This window comes from Osmerus eperlanus, chromosome 12, assembly GCF_963692335.1.
Source record: "Osmerus eperlanus chromosome 12, fOsmEpe2.1, whole genome shotgun sequence".
Classification (NCBI taxonomy): domain Eukaryota; kingdom Metazoa; phylum Chordata; class Actinopteri; order Osmeriformes; family Osmeridae; genus Osmerus; species Osmerus eperlanus.
In genome coordinates this window covers 14,536,176-14,552,216 of record NC_085029.1, presented here as the reverse complement: position 1 = coordinate 14,552,216, position 16,041 = coordinate 14,536,176, and the positions used below count along the sequence as shown (strand labels likewise).

The following is a 16,041-nucleotide window of genomic DNA, read 5'->3' as shown; positions in this document are numbered from 1 at the left end:
TCCTTGCAGCAGTTGTAAAATAATGTTAATTGTACAGACAGATCTATAAACGCGATGTACATTTTGTATTTCTTTAGGCCAAACTGACCCACTATTTAATGTCTGACGCCATTAAATCAATATGAATTGCCAAATGCAGTGCAACGTTTCAAAGAACTCTCAACCACTTAAGATGGATCCGAGTCTACAGAACACAACCGTATGGTAAGACAATACTTTATATTAAAAACAATTATACATTAAAATGAATGAGCTGAAAGTTTGATACAAAATATAAACAGCCAAGTAATGTACAATAGCCATGTCTCACTGTTCTCCTCAATCTCTTTCTGGCTAATAATGGACAGGTATTAACGCTGTCATCTATGCACTTGGTTGGTTGGGAGAGAGTTGACCACAGCATTAAGGCTAGGGCAAAGCACCATGAAACGTATCTGGAAAAAACTTTAGACGTGAAACAAACCCAATAAAACATGAAAGCATAAAAATAAGTCAGAATTTTCCATCCCTTGTTGTACATTGTAATGGTGAACTACATCATGATTTCAGGTAAACCTTTGAGCTGTCGAGCAAACAAAAGTTATGTTTGGAAAAATGATTTCCAATGCTTATTGATGCAGAAAAACCACTTATAGCAGCTTACTGGCAGCAACAATCTGGACTAATCACAATATATACTTAAATGGGCCAAATAAGGGGTATTGGGTCATTGCAGTGCTTAGACACCATTTCAGGAGCCTTTTTAGGAAGGGATCAAATTCAAAGGCCAATCATAATGAACTAAAAACGTAATGTACATGGGTAACAACCGCATATTCAGACATATTTCAAGTTTCATCAACTGTGCATGTCATCATTACTTACCAAACATTAGTTGTATTTAATGATATTACTCTATCTGAAATGACAACCAATACATACAGCGCTAGAAAAGTTTTCTTAGCTTGGCAATTCATAAAACAAAGAGTAACACTAGAATCACCTTACTATGGGTTTTCCTGAGTACATGTTACGATCAGCGCCATGCCATGTTTGGTATCCAATATTGCCTTTCTCCTTTCTTATGGACACCGCAAAGAATAAACATTCTTGAAATTGTCACCGCTGAGACATATCCTCAGGTGAATCCCCTTGTGGTGCCAGTGAAGGGAAAGCCTCAACAGAGAAGGGTGAAGGAATCCTCAGGATTGCCTCTCGACGAGAATGTGAACAACATAGATTAAAGGTGGTTGTCTGTGTGTGTGTGTTGAACTGTGGAGGCGTTAGTTAAAAAGGTCAGTTGTCAATAAAACAGTGTTTTCTTAAAAAAGGTCCCAGGGCAGGAGAGGGGTTTGAGGACGTCTGAAAGAATCAAACAAAAGGCTCATAAGTGGTAACAAATGTGTGATGTATACATTAGGTTCATATTTCTATTAGGTATTAAAGAAACAGAGATCTGACTTACAATTAAGAATGACTCTCAGCCGAAGCTGACAGCCAATGAAATGGCTAGGATAATGATAAGAATGGCACAGCAGATCATAATCCACATCTTCTTCTGCAGGAAGAAAGAAACAGGTGTTCAACCACATCTTTAGGTCACATACTTAAATATGTAAACGTGAGCTTTGAAGCAAACCTTTCGCGCTTTGCTTTTGTACTCCACTGCTTTCTGTGTGTTTTCCACTGCCTTCATCACATAGTCACTAGAGGTTAAAATGTTGGCTTCAATACGGTTCACCATCTCCCCCTTTTAAAAAGAAAAACATCATTACGGACACCTTACTTGATGGTTTCATCCAAAAATGTATAAGTATACATTGAGCTTCCCGATGTGTGATCTGGAATTGTGATGTGATCGACCTATACTACAGTGTTCCACTGCATAAAAACATTTAACAGTAATTAGTGTTTAATTTGCCTTACAGATGGCACTGATCCATTGGCATCGAGGAGGACACAAACTTCTTTCAAAGTAAGTGTATTTGACTAGATTTGCAAACACTATATAAGTAAATGGGTCTGGTGTTACCTGAGCTTCCACCTCCATAGCCAGGTACTGGAACATGTCATGCAGATCCCTGATGCTCCTCTCTAGCTTAAGGATCTCATCGTGCCGAGACTCAATCTCATTCAGCGCCTGTTTAGTGGCCATAGTGTCAGCCAGGATCTGCATGACAGAGAAAATATTGTAGTTAATTTTCAGCTTGCAACCTGTCACACAGTGAGCAACCACATCTTTTTATTTTAACAGATTTGACTGTGCAGAAGACATACACAAAGCCAACGGGACATTAACAAGCAGTATTCACTAAAAGGGGTTCGAGTTCACAGCTTGCAGTATGGATACTATGTAGGTCTCTGTACATCAGGACAGTGATTTTGTGTGCTTACCACTTCCAAGCCTCAAGTCCAGTGAAAACAACTGGCATGTCTTAAACAAAACAAATCTATCCCCAATCTCACTTCAACAGTATGGGAATTTAACTTGTGTTGTGACTTGCATTGTCACTACGAGCACACTCACATTATATGTGAAAACAGACGTCTGTCCGCTTTCCAGCATGGTGTCCAACTGCTCGTCTGTTACATCATTTCCAGCTACGAGAACACAGAGCTCTTATCAGTGGCTGCATCCGGGAAACCATTCAAGCTAATTGTAAAATTATCTAAAGTCTTGCAAATTTGTAACAACGAAAGGTTACAAAACATTCATAGCATGTTGAAATGTGTTCACGGTTCCTCTTTCTGACTAGGCAGGGCAAGGCAAAGGTTTCAATCTTGTCCTTGACTCAGACATACTGATTTTGAGCTGCCTTTTTATCCTCTCCACGTTCCGATCTCTGTACTGGTCCTGGATGGTGTTACAGTGACCCATCAACTCCACAAACTCCCTCGACAGGACTCCATGCTGGGAAAAAGAGGGTGAAAACCAATATGATTGGATCAGAATAAGGAGATGGTTAAATAAACTGCTAATTACTTTTTTTTTTATCACACTGCAATGAGTTTAAGATTCTCTTTTATATTCTGCTGTTTCTTACCTGTGCTCTTTGCATCCTAATGTTAATAGCAACATACTTCCCTTCCTCTTCGACTTTCTTAGGTTCGATTGCTATAAAACAAAAAGGTAAAAAGTATATTACAAGTCTACATTCAAGAATATTTACTGACAAACAAGAAAATAAATGCCTTAATACAACTTGTGACCAAAGCCAGTTCATGACTTACTCTTCAGTCTTTTCTGAATCTGACAGGCCAACGTTTTAATCTCTTCTCTGAGGGTCTGGAGGTCTCTTTTCATGCCTGTAACAGACCCACACATCACTTTGGTTGCCGTTTAATCAAGTAGTACCAAATGCATTACAAGGAAATAGGATTTTGTAGGAACAGTAAATACACTAGGTTCTGAGTCAAACACATACAATCTAGTGTGAGAAGAGACTTTGACCCCTACTTATTGAATCAATGACATGCATTTACTTTTCATTCATTTAGCAGACACTTATTCAAAGCGACATGCAAATATAAATCAAGGTTTCCTGATTGAATGTGTAGAGATCCATTGAGTGAGATTTGCAGAAAAAGGAAACAGCTGTGTCATGCTGTCTACTTACCTTCCTCTGGCTGTGGCATGCTTAACACTGTTTTCTGTTTGTTCTCAAGGTCAGAGACCGTCTTTTTGAGAGATTCCAGTCCCACCCGGATCTCTTTCACCTGAAAGAGAGCACACAGCATGGTGTGTACGGTGATATGATCACCTCAGCAGCACACATGAATTAACAAGATCAAGTGCACGACAGTGACCCAGGGTGGGCTGCATAGACAGACTGTTGACACAACAAACTGTTCCAAAACATGCCACCCGCAAACCATACAAGTCATACTCTTCCTGGGATGACTATAGTGTGGTGATGTGGAAATGGCATAGAAGGCTTTATCATCCTCTTAAGGGATTTTTGGGGTGATGATTCACTCCCAGGACTTTTGAGGGCTGACACTTTGCTTGCAAATAGATTGCTATAGTATCACTACTTAGGCTGCTACTATTAGCACTACTACTTTGCTGTAGTAACTGGCAAAAACTAACCTTCTTGAAAAAGGCATCATTCTCCTTCTCTTCCTTTGCTGAGGAAGAGCCAGGCTTAATCATGAGAGAGCCTTCTTCATCCTCATCTGAGGACTCTGCTTTCTGTTGTGGAAATAGCATGATTTAAAATCGTCAACACAATCCTATATTGTTGGCAACAGCCATGTAGACCATCTATCGGGGCCTACATCGTCTGTGTAGAACATTAGATAACGTAGCTCAGTCGATTGCTTGAAAATGTGCTGTGGTCGATGTACTCGACTCAGTGCCATACATGCCCTGTCCTGGCCTCTATTTTCTTTTCGGTATAATGAGGAAAGGAAAACGTTACGTTAGCTGGCCAATACATTCTTTTGTATCTGACTAGGGAACGTTGGCAAGCTAGCGATATGACCAGTTAACCACCTGCAAAAATGTTAATTAGCTAACACCATTAAGATATAAATATGCGTTAATTTTTTTAACCCACTGCTTGCATATTCACAATGTAAGTCAGCGTGTACAGCTAGCGAGCTCACTTTTGCTGACTAGCTAGCGCTAGCTCTTGGAACTTACATTTCCCAACTCCTTGGTTCGGTCCCGCATTTTTTTCAAACTCAGTCCAAAGTCGACGAGTAAAATCAACCGATATGCTTTACAATATCTCGAAGAAAGGTAATCTTGGCTGTCACTATTTGGCTACCAGTAGCAACAAGTAGAAACTTTTGCATTTGATCATTCAAGAAGTAATGCTTGTCTTCATCTGTGGTTTTAATCGTAATGTAACTAGTGCCACCCCACGCTAAACTCAGTACCGCCACCTGCTGTTGTACTGGATAACAATAAAGCTACAATAAATGTGTATTTTGTTACCACATGATGGTGCTAATTGCCTTTCAATCGCATGTACAATCGAGATATTTTTTATTTTCGGCTAAACATTTTGTCCATAATGATACATATCATCTTTTATGTGTAGCGTACCGAATATCAAGGAAATCTTTGTGAGCATGTAATTTAACAAAAGAAAATCGGTCATTCTTAGCTATATCTTTTGAGCCAAATAGTAGATTGAACTACTTTTCCCATACTGCACTAGCGAGCGGCGTCGTGAGCTGTCACTCTGCCCGGGGAGAAAATTGGTCCAGCATCTTTGAGCAGTGGAGTGGGTGACAGGAACCATAAAATGCATAGAAATTAGCTCGCAATTTCCCTTAATTTGCGATGTGTTCGCTATAGCAATGAGAGAAACGGATTTTTAAAGGGTGGACCTTCTATTTTACCTCTTTGGAGATCTGGCCGTTTGTCAATGAGATATGTGGAACCGCTCTAACCATCGGTGTTAACGCAGAAAAATACAAGATGAAGAAGCAATTCAATCGAATGCGACAGCTCGCCAACCAAACAGTGGGCAGGTAAAGACAATTCTACAGTGTAATCAACCACTTTAAAACCATGTAATGGAGGGATGTTGTGCGGCGTCCGAGCTGCCTATAACAAATATTAGTTTAGTTTTAGAAGGGGTTTTCATTAATAACATCATTAGGCTACGGGCGACAATGAATGCCTAAGTATAGGAAATATAGATTGATCATGGTTGCGCCCGTGCTCGTCATTCAAGGCAGAAACGCTCGCGCACAAGAAGATGCGAGTGACAGGAGCTATTCTAGAAAAAAGATACTCGCAGCCAGAGTAGGGTACCATCCCAAACCGATGATGGGCAGCTACCTTAAAAGTAAATTGACTTTATACTGTCTATTTAAGATTAAGGGGGGAGTGGGGGGGTTGGTATCGTTGCCGTGATTTATACTGCATGCAGGTCACAATAAATTCAAAGTTGCGTTATAAGAGACCACTGGACAATTTTAGAGATGGTGGCAGAACGTGAAATCACATTGCACCATCCGGCTGTCCAGATGATGCTGGCGTTTTGGAACCGACACATATCCAGCTGCTGCACTAGTATAATGTGGGCATAGTTAATGGGGGGGATCATGCCTTCAATTCTCTGGTTTGAACTGAAACTCAAGATCTTTGTTACTACGGCAACAGCTGAGCCAAAGGCCGTGGTGGTGTTATGTCAGTTGAGGTTGTGTAGTTTGGAGTGGCATCCCAGAAAACCCCTCTGGTCAAATTGGATTGTAACAGGGACACATGGTTGGAGAGTCGTTGTTACAGATAGGAGATTCTCTGGCTCTTTGCCCTGGAGTCTGGTGTTCTGTTGTTCCCTACACTTTATGTCAACCCCACCTAGAGCTTGATACTCCATGTCTGCATTGTGCCTTTTGTGGTCTGGATTCAAAGGAGTTATTGTTGCATAACCCAGAACAGTATTGATGTGGAGCTTATTTAAACCTATACTCCTTATACAGGTGTTATTGGGAAACAGGTCCTGTCAGAATGAAAAGGTACATTGTGGACCAGACAAACTAGTTTCAGCTCGCAGGTAATACACATATTGGATTGATGGGGCATTGTAAGAAAATTAACAACGATTTTGTTTGTTTTTGTTGCTCAAAAAAACGGAAAGATTAAGCTGGCATGCCTATGGGGCAGTGTGTGGTATGCTTTCCCTACACTGTTGGCTCTCTTTCAAGCATCAGAGAGTCAGCCATACATGGATAAAGATGTTCTGATCGATGCTAAAGGTATTACCTCTCAACAGAGTGGACTTGTCAAAGTAACAGGAAACCCTGATGCAGGCGTTCTACACCCAGTTATAGGAGATTACTGGAACCAATATCAGGAGAAAAGTACTAAAACCATCTCTAACCGTTGTTAAGGATAGGGACTTGGGATGCAACAAAGGAATCTTTCTTCATTTGAAGACACAGTGGTAGCCAGTGTATAGATGTGTGTTGTTATTTTGTTTAACATCTTCGTGTATCACAGTTTTTAGGCCCTTACCCCCAAAGGTTCAAAGCCATGTGAGTCTGTATCCCTGGGTTTTAAGTGCCAGCAACAACAGAAGCAACAAGCTGTGTCTGTATGTGTGCCTGCATGTGGGTGTGTGCCTGGTTTGTATGTGTCTGTTAGGTGTGGGAGCGTTTCCTTGTCTGCCCTGAGAGTGTGAACACCAGCCCACTGAGGCGTAACACCCCGTAATGAGTTTTAACCTGTATTCTAAGAGGCGGAACAGCAGGGCCAATTAGTCATATTTACAGGGTTGAGCCTCCAGAATCTCACCACTGGCCACAAATGTCATTTGAATGTTTCTACGACTATGACCTTGGCATTACCTGTCTCGCCAGGGGAAGAAGATTTGGAATTGTACGTTGTCAGGCTTTGTCTGGTTGGGATAGAGATGTTGTTCTCGGTCACATTAAGCTGTTAACTGGAGTCAGGTGGCTGAGCTCTTAGGGAATCGGGCTAAGTAATCAGAAGGTTGCCTGTTTGATTCCTGGCTGTGCAAAATTATGTTGTGTCCTTGGGCAAGGCACTTCACCCTACTTGCCTCGGGGGAATGTCCCTGTACTTACTGTAAGTCGCTCTGGATAAGAGCGTCTGCTAAATGACTAAATGTAATGTAACTGGTTAAACATCTTAAGCACCTGGCCCAAGCACATCCGTACTCCAGTGTAATGATATGGCTCTGGGCTCTGTGTGAAAATGTGTAGTGTAATTTACTCTAGATGGTTTATTTTTAGCTTTTCTTTCACATTTTTGGTCCACAGTTTGGTCTGTATGGGGTCAGGTCACCAGTGTGGGAAATTGTTTATGTTAGAGGGAAGGGGTGGCAGAGTCTCTTGAAGCAGGAATGTTTCCTGCTGAAAAACGGGAGTTGTGTTGTGGTCATTCTTCTGGGTTAGCAGAGGAAGCTAAAGAATGTTTGCACTGATAAAAAAACATTTCAAAGGATGTTAGAAAATGAGTTTCTAATCCTCAACAGCGGTTTGGGAAATTGCCTGGCCAGTCTTTGTCACATTGGTAATGTAGCCAACAGACAATAAGGTTCTAAAGACAGTACCCCCCCCCCCCCCCTCCCCCCATGCATTTAATTGCTGGATAAACCATTATTGACTCAATCTCTTGTTTTGCTTCTGGTGATTGCACTGACTTGCTGTAGACTAAATTGCCAGTTTTTTTCTGTGAGAAATGTCTTCACAATTTTGATTATCCATTTTGGACTTAATTGTTTTTTCCTGTCAAACCAAAGGGAATGATTTACAGTCATACCCAAACTCAAAACCACCAATTGATTGACTGATTAATTGAATGAGCAAATCTGATGTAACAGTAATTATTTACTAGCCATGCACTTCTGCATGACGGAAAGGAGAACTAGGACACAAGGTGGTGTCTATAAATTGCCTGTAAAATTGTGAACCATGGAGACATATCCAGCCTACACCAAATGTATTTAGTATCTTAATGTCATTCACACAAGATTAATCTCCTCACCCAGGTTAGGCCTTAGACCTAACTCAAGTTAGGTTTGTGGACATTGGGAAACAGTAAACAGCAGTTGTGGTGGTGACGGTTTTCCCAATGCTGCTTCGATGTCAGGCATGCCACACATACACTTGTATGTCCATCAGGGTTTAGAGTTTCCCAGGGAGGCTAAATCCAGTCTGGCATCCCCATCCATTCCCCCTATATCACCACAAGGATGTTTCATGGTCAACCCTACTGTGTCCTTGTGTTAGAGATCCTGTTGTCTTGACCCTGTCAACCAAGACATCAACCATTCGCCCCAGTAGCTTTGTTTAGTAGAAGTGGCCACCAAACTGCAAGGCCAAATAAAGAGTTTCTATGCAGCCACTTTGTGGATTAGTACAAATGACTTGATAGGCATGAACATAAATTATGCTAATCTGTTTTTCATCCTCCATGTCCACTGGACCATTCAGCGAAAAGATAATGAATCTCATTTGTCAAACATGGCGGACATATTCTTGATTGTACAGAGCTGTATGTTAATGCAAACAACGTCCTCACGATTTATAGATTGGATGCCCTGCACCGGTCGAATGATTGGTATTCATGAGTCCCTCCAATGGTAAGTGTAGTTCTGTGTGAATGCGTTCTCTTGGGTGCCAAGTCAAACGGTCAGACGTAATGAGTGTTGGTTCAGTCCGGGGAGGGTGCAGGAGTGGGCCATGTCTAACAGAACCTGACATGGGTGACATTACCTTTTATAGTGTGAAGGGTTGCACCTCACTGGGGTACTAAGGGGTGTTGATGCCCATAAGGTGAGAACAACCATTATAATCGTTCCCCCTTTTTGTGTGTGTGTGTGCATGTGAATGTGTATGGCCTTGTCTGAGTCTACCTTGTTAATCATTCCGATAGTGTTATAATGATAGATTCCTGCAAGCAATTAGAGTGTGGTCCTATCTCTGGATTCCACTGTAATTATGAGAAAATGAAAGAGACTAGGAGCCTGCCAGAGGGGTTGGGGGGGGGGGGGTATCTCACTCTCTCACGCTTACTCCCCCTCACTCTTTGATGATCACATACACACACCTTCCATCAGCATTCCTCCCACCCCCGTCTCCTGCTCCTCATCCTTCTCTCAGTGCACAGCTTATTGATTTACACATCCATGTAACTTCATATTCAACAGAAGAAGGAGGACTAGTGCATCTCCAGACATGACGATTGGCTGATCAAATGTGCTGTTGAAGGGAGACTTAAGCGTGTGATCTTGTTTTCCTTGTCTCACACTGACCACGATGCAACAGACTTACCCCTCTGATTCAATCATTGGTGGTCCGTGTTGAGATTCCATAACAGTGCGGTAACACTGGGACAAATCTAGACGAGGAGTCAAAAGCATCTCAGTCACGTTGTGAGAGCCTAAGTTGTGTGTGTTCTTTTGGGAAATCAGGCCTGTTTTTTTTCTTTCTGTGAAACGTGGGGAGTTGCAAAGAGACGTTGTCTCCAGTGGAGCGTAGCGGCACCCACTGGAGTGTGATGTTGGGAGATGCCACTGTGGATTGTGTCTGAGCCCCTTAGGACCCTGCAGACGCCACACCCGACCATGCTCAGCTCCACTGATGACAGCATCTCAGAGATAAGGAGGTAGAGGGAGTGAGGGAGGTGGAGGCAGTGGGGTAGGTGGAGGAAGATGAAGGATGAGTCTTCCTCTCTAGAACAGTGTTTCTTACTGGCTATATGTTGCATGGATTTCAGAAGTTCAGATAAAACCCAAGGCTACACCTTTCAAACTCTATTGGTTTTTACCCGTACTTTGATAATCTGTCATTCTTCCTGTGAATGACATGTGCAGCAGAGAGCTTGTCAGTACATTGGAGCTGTGAAACATCTTCAGTTTCCCTCATCAAAGAGAGATCCATCATAGGAGCTGAGACCGAGCTGGAATGAGAAAGGAACAGATGATCTGGTCTGACTCAGAGAAATGGGGCAACAGGCCTGACTGCATGCTATCCCGTGACACGCCCATTCCATCACCAGGGCATCCCGGGTCGTTGGTGCTAGTGAGGCAGGCACTGGCCTACTCTATTAATGACATCACACGTCTTCATACCAACCACTGGGACAGGGTGGATGACTGTGGACCTATTAGCAAGCTAATAAAAGGAACCCACCTAGAATGACAACAAATATCCTCTCTGGATACTCCTAAGCTTACTCAAAACATGTTCATAAATCCCTCCCCGAGGGGAAACCTGAGTACTCTCTCAACATGCATGAAAAAACATAGTCTCAGCCGGACAGGAAATTACATCACGGGTAGAATAACAATCCCAGAGCTCTTGCAATGTTTTTTGCTGTTCTAATAGATGCAAATTTCTGCCTGTTGGGAGTTTGAAACCCACTCAGTGACCACATCTTCTCCCAGACATGCTGATTCTAATTCAGACATGTCAGATGTGGTAAACGTGAGTCCTGTCTCTTCCAAACACTGACAAATGAAGTCCCACAGAGAGTACAATCCGTCATCACTAAATCTAATAAGAAAACACATCATTAATCAGGAATGAACAGAGGATTCCATGAGTCTAACATTTCAGGGTGGTGACAGACACACACATTGTTCCTTATGGTGTTTTCACTCCTCACTGTCGTGTAATTTGCCTTAATAGGCCTAATCGTGTTGCTCTTCACCCATACCTTCTTTTCTATTGAGGCCGATAGGGTTAAAAAAAATAAAAAACAGCTCTGCTTCTCTTTTATCAAACAGTATTAGAAATAAAATGTATGCCTTTATGAATGAGGCTGATGGAGGATAGAGAGGCCTACCTCATTATATTCACATTAAGTAGCTGTTTCTGGTAGTGAGAGACGGAACCATTCCCGATTCTAATGGGAATGATTTTTCTTCTTTCACGTTGCTCTCTCTCTCCATCCATCCGTCCTCTGTGGTAGTTTTCCACCCTCTGTAATGGTGGCCTATGCCTCATGCTTTTCTCCACCCCTGTGGAGGGACATTTGCTGAGCCTAATCTCTCTCGGAAACAGGGAAATAGTCCAGCAGGGTCAGGAAGGATAGTCATCACTGTTTTTTTTCAACAACAAAAAAATTCAAGGCTTTTCAGTTTTTTTTAATAGGACACTAGTATTACTGGGAGGGAAATAGCTTGGCACACATTCAGAGAACATAAGATGAAGATAACACACACACACAAGAACTCAAGTATGACAAGAATTGATCATTATTGCTATATTAAACATATATTACAGTTACAGTTATAACTGTAACTGTGTGCACCATGTTTCTGAGGCTTCCCTATGGGACTGTACCAGACCTGTGAGCTCTGTGCAGTATAGTAAATTACCTTCAGTACAGTGCCTGACTGCCGATTTGCTCTCTGAACTCTGTCTGGTCATTTGATCGATACGGGATCACAAGAACACCCCCTCCCCCTCCACCCCCCACCCCCAGCTGTCAGAGGGGCGTGGACACTGCTATTACACCTACCTGTTAAACTTTAATGGGAAGTCAAAGCCCCAGAGCCCAGGTGTCCCTGGCAGTACAGTGACAGACTAGGTGTTAGCTGAGGGCTAAGGGTGAGGAGGGCACCCACGGGCACAGTTAAGGTTACGAGTGCTACGGCATCACAGGCACTGGCACAAAGCTGATACAGCCCCCTGAAACGTCGCTTTCGTTTGCGGCACTGAGACCAAGATCATGCTTGACCAGTTATATAACACTTACCCTGATATAACATCATTAAACTTGAGTAATTATGTTCAGAGGCAGTGCAGAACTATTACTGTAGTTAAATCACTCGATAATGTCATGTCACCCATCATCTGTACAGTGGTGGCTGCACTGTCTGTATAATATAACTGAGAATCGTGACCTGCGTCCCGCCCGGATCTCTCCGCTGATGGTCCAGACCTGCAGACGGTGACAGCAGAGAGAGTCTCAACCTTTACGGCTCCTTCTCTTCTCACTACAGCTCTAGTGTTAAAGTGCTTGATAGTCAGAGAACCTTTGCAGAGCACATCAAAGCCAGTGGCCACTGTAGTGTTTCCTTGTGGTCAGAGAGGAAGAGGGTGATAGCATGGTAGTGGAACGAGAGGGGGATGAGTGTGTCTGTGACGGAAAGAGAGAGAGAGAGACAGAGCAATATCACTGCAGGAGTAGTGTAGTATTCTGGGAGGGGCAGACAACAGACTCCGCTACAAAGAATGTTGTCTTATGATGGAGTCCGGACACAAGGGAGACGAGTCACTTAGCACAGCACAGTGAAGGAGGAGGAGGAGGAGAGGGTGAGAGATCGTCTGAGGTTGTCTGGAGGGAACAGAGCGGAGAGCTCAGGAAAAACCTCCCCTTGGTTTCCTGCTCTCGTTCCAGAATGTGTCTCCCCCCAGCTCAACATTAACCCCTGAAACAAGCCTCTAGTTTCTTCTGTCATACATCACTTTAATGTGTCCCAGCCCACAAGTCTTAATTTCCACACAAGCTTTCCATGGCAATGCACGGAAGGGGGGGGGGGGTGTAAATGTGTTGAAATGCCTGAATTATACTTCATTACTCTTCACATATGTATAGGATACCTAAGACTCCAGGTTCAAGACTGTAGTCTCATTGAGTTTCTTTCCCAGGATTAACACACTTGCAATTGGCCTCAATGTAACTATAGTTTTTGTTCTGGAATAGTTTAAATGGTCATCTCCTTAAATTCCAGTTAGATAATACTTTAATCAATGCTGACTTTAATTTAATTCATGTTGGGATTTATATGGACATGCTCAGACAGTCTTACATGTGACTGTGAGTAGTCTCTGATGTATCTTGTGCAGTGAATGTGAAAATGTATCTAATCTCTTTCTGAAAATGAATCAGAGACTTCCCCTCCCTGCAGAGGCCTTCAAATCTCTTTATCCCACACACCTTGTAAAAGAACAGCTTTATGGCTAATGCAGATCTTGCCAGCACTAAAGTAGTTCTTCATACTACAGTTTTGTAATTGGACAGCACTGAAACTAATTACTAAATGGACTCTCTCTTTTTCAAACACATTCCATGGAAAAATAACCAACAGACCAAATATTTTCATGTTTAAGATAGGACAATTCAAACAGAAAGCAGACATTTGGATTAAGGACAAATATTTGTATTATTATTGTAGTAGTACTTGGAAACTTTACAATTTCCATACACATACCAAGTGATGACTTGATCTTGAAATATTTTCTTCAATACTGTTACAGCCAGCATGGAGACACTGCTCCCAAACTGGGGCAACTTTAGAATTCAGCCTTTTTTTGGACATATCAACTTTGCCTTCACTTTTAATAAGACAAGATCAAAGACAATAACAACACAATTTTAAAACGTCCTTTTCAGTATAATGTGTGGCCTCCCACAAGAAGTGGAGCCAATTAGTTCCCCTAACTCTGAACACCAAAGCAACATAGTGGCAAAAAATAGTCTGGAACAAGGATTCACGACAAGGTACTGAAGATGATAAATTGGGTATTTTTTACTCAACCCTGCTAAAGTGCTTGGACATGTTATTTGTCTTGCTGGGTGGGCCAACCCTTATATGCCCTTTAAATGGGACAAATACCATGTGTGACACTAAACACAACATTTAAGAATTGGGCGTGGCACTATTGCACACACCTGAGGACAGTGATACCCCCTCACTTCCAGGTTTGCTCTCGTTTACAAATAAACCAAGAGAGCGCAGAGGCGTGTGCAAACCCCCACTTTGTGATCCCTCTGTGTAAATTGTTTATGTTCTGGGTGTCAAATGGGTGCTTATTTTATCCCAGGAACTTGAGTTGCCCTTTCGAAAATAAAAGTTTCAAAACTGCCTCAGACAACAACGCATCTGCAATCAGGAGTGCAACTCCTACATAAAAATGTTTCTTAGAACATAAAGATGTCAGACACAATAACGTGATATGGCTCCATAATGAGCCAGTGCACACCAGGGGCTGTTAGCCCAGATTCAAGTCTCTTTCATGCTTGAAAATGGATCTCTACCCCGAGTCGTCATCTTTTTACGAGGAGTCGATGTTTTGTCAAATCAAAGCTAGAGTCGTATTAGAAGACGCTTGGGGGGAGAAACTCTTGCTGCGAAGCTCCTGAGATCAGATAGAGGAAGACATGTTTGTTAGAGAGAGGAATGGATCTCTCTTCCATGTCTCCTACAGGGCACCTCAGTACTTATGATGAACTGGGTCATAAAAGAAAATTCTCAAACAAACACCACAACAAAGGCCTATCAGTAGTGTTTGTGCTAAGGTATCAGGTTTGGTGGTGGTTTAACGTCACCTGCCGTGTCCGTAAAGACTCGAGAGGTCTGTATAGTGACCCACTTCACTCTGTAGCTCTTTCACATGCCCACTTCCTCTCATTCAGGAATGACAAATATCTTGCGCCAGGAAGTGGGCCGCTCAATCCCACGTGCTCCCTGCTGTGTGAGCACTCGCTGCCAGCGCACTGTCCCCGGACGGCTGAATAACTCAGTAGTTATTACCCCGTATTTGCCAGATAAATCACTGGATCATTGATCCGCGGGATATTGATACAAGAAGTTTCCCTTCCCGTTTTTTTTTTTTTATGACACTAAATATCCTTATGTCACTCCAAAGTACCCTGGTACTACCTACAGTAAGCACGACAGAGACACTTACACTGATTTAGTGGGTTCTTTGTTCCCATACGTCAAGTCATCTCCCCGCTATTCGTGGTTCCTGTGACATCGGGCTCCGAAACTAAGCCTATCTCAGATGGCTGAGCAGTGAGGGTGTCGGGCTAGTAATCTGAAGGTTGCCAGTTCGATTCCCAGCAGTGCCAAATGATGTTGTGTCCTTGGGCAAGGCACTTCACCCTACTTGCTTTGGGGGGAATGTCCCTGTACTTACTGTAAGTCGCTCTGGATAAGAGCGTCTGCTAAATGAATAAATGTAAATGTAATCTCCTTCAGTCACCGTGGTTACTGTATGACCCAGCATGAAGGTTACTGGCTGTTTCCCTCCTATACTAATCTGATATGGTATGTGTCATGTGAACTATTTGGTATCAACCCATATCAAACAGAAACCGGTTTTATTTGTTGAGTAGGCTGCTCTGCTTTTTTCATGATCTCCTCTCTGTTTCATCTTTTGTAAAGATATTTTAAAGCAGTCTTGATACCAGTTTTTTTTATGTATGATGCTATACTTGCAGTCATTCCAGCATTCTTAGCGAAACTTTGACTTAGTTTGGCGGCGGGCATAAGTGGGATTTTCTGTTTTGGTAACATGATTCTCTCACGTATACTCCTCAATCCAGCCTGTCGCAATACCCATGTCAGCAGCTGGATTAAAAGGAACAACTTTTCTTTTATCCATTTGTGCTAACACCACAAAGTATAACTAGGACCCTGAACAGATGTGAAGTATGATATTTCAGGATAATCAAAATGCCATGCTGTATCCATGGGTCTGTTGGACCACACCCAGGCTGTGTGTAAGTCAGGGTGGAACTGCAGGTCCTGGGGTGGGTGTGGTATTGATGACTCATCGCCAGATTTCCTTACCCGGAGTGAGGACTTGCAGTGGATTTCTCTGCCTGGCTCATAGATG

At 42.6% G+C, this 16,041-nt stretch overlaps 2 protein-coding genes across 5 annotated transcripts in view; one reads left to right on the top strand and one right to left on the bottom strand.

The window, feature by feature from the left end:
• Positions 1 to 49: 49 nt before the first annotated feature.
• Positions 50 to 4,822, bottom strand: stx4 (syntaxin 4). Its single transcript, XM_062475224.1, has 11 exons — positions 4,625 to 4,822; positions 4,070 to 4,171; positions 3,597 to 3,696; positions 3,211 to 3,285; positions 3,024 to 3,094; positions 2,782 to 2,890; positions 2,507 to 2,580; positions 2,012 to 2,149; positions 1,619 to 1,729; positions 1,445 to 1,537; positions 50 to 1,341 (listed from the first exon to the last, which is right to left on the bottom strand). Exons 1-10 carry the CDS (start codon positions 4,652 to 4,654, stop codon positions 1,460 to 1,462), a joined length of 888 nt encoding a protein of 295 aa, XP_062331208.1. The 5' UTR covers positions 4,655 to 4,822; the 3' UTR covers positions 50 to 1,341; positions 1,445 to 1,459.
• A 359-nt stretch (positions 4,823 to 5,181) lies between these two features.
• The window catches only part of LOC134030907 (rho GTPase-activating protein 44-like), a 40,316-nt gene continuing 29,456 nt past the window's right edge, over positions 5,182 to 16,041 (top strand). For all 4 annotated transcript variants that reach the window (XM_062474310.1, XM_062474306.1, XM_062474304.1 and 1 more), the window contains exon 1: positions 5,182 to 5,463. In XM_062474310.1, coding sequence (XP_062330294.1) covers positions 5,411 to 5,463 — 53 coding nt within the window. In that variant the 5' untranslated portion in view covers positions 5,182 to 5,410. The remainder of the gene's footprint in view (positions 5,464 to 16,041) is intronic.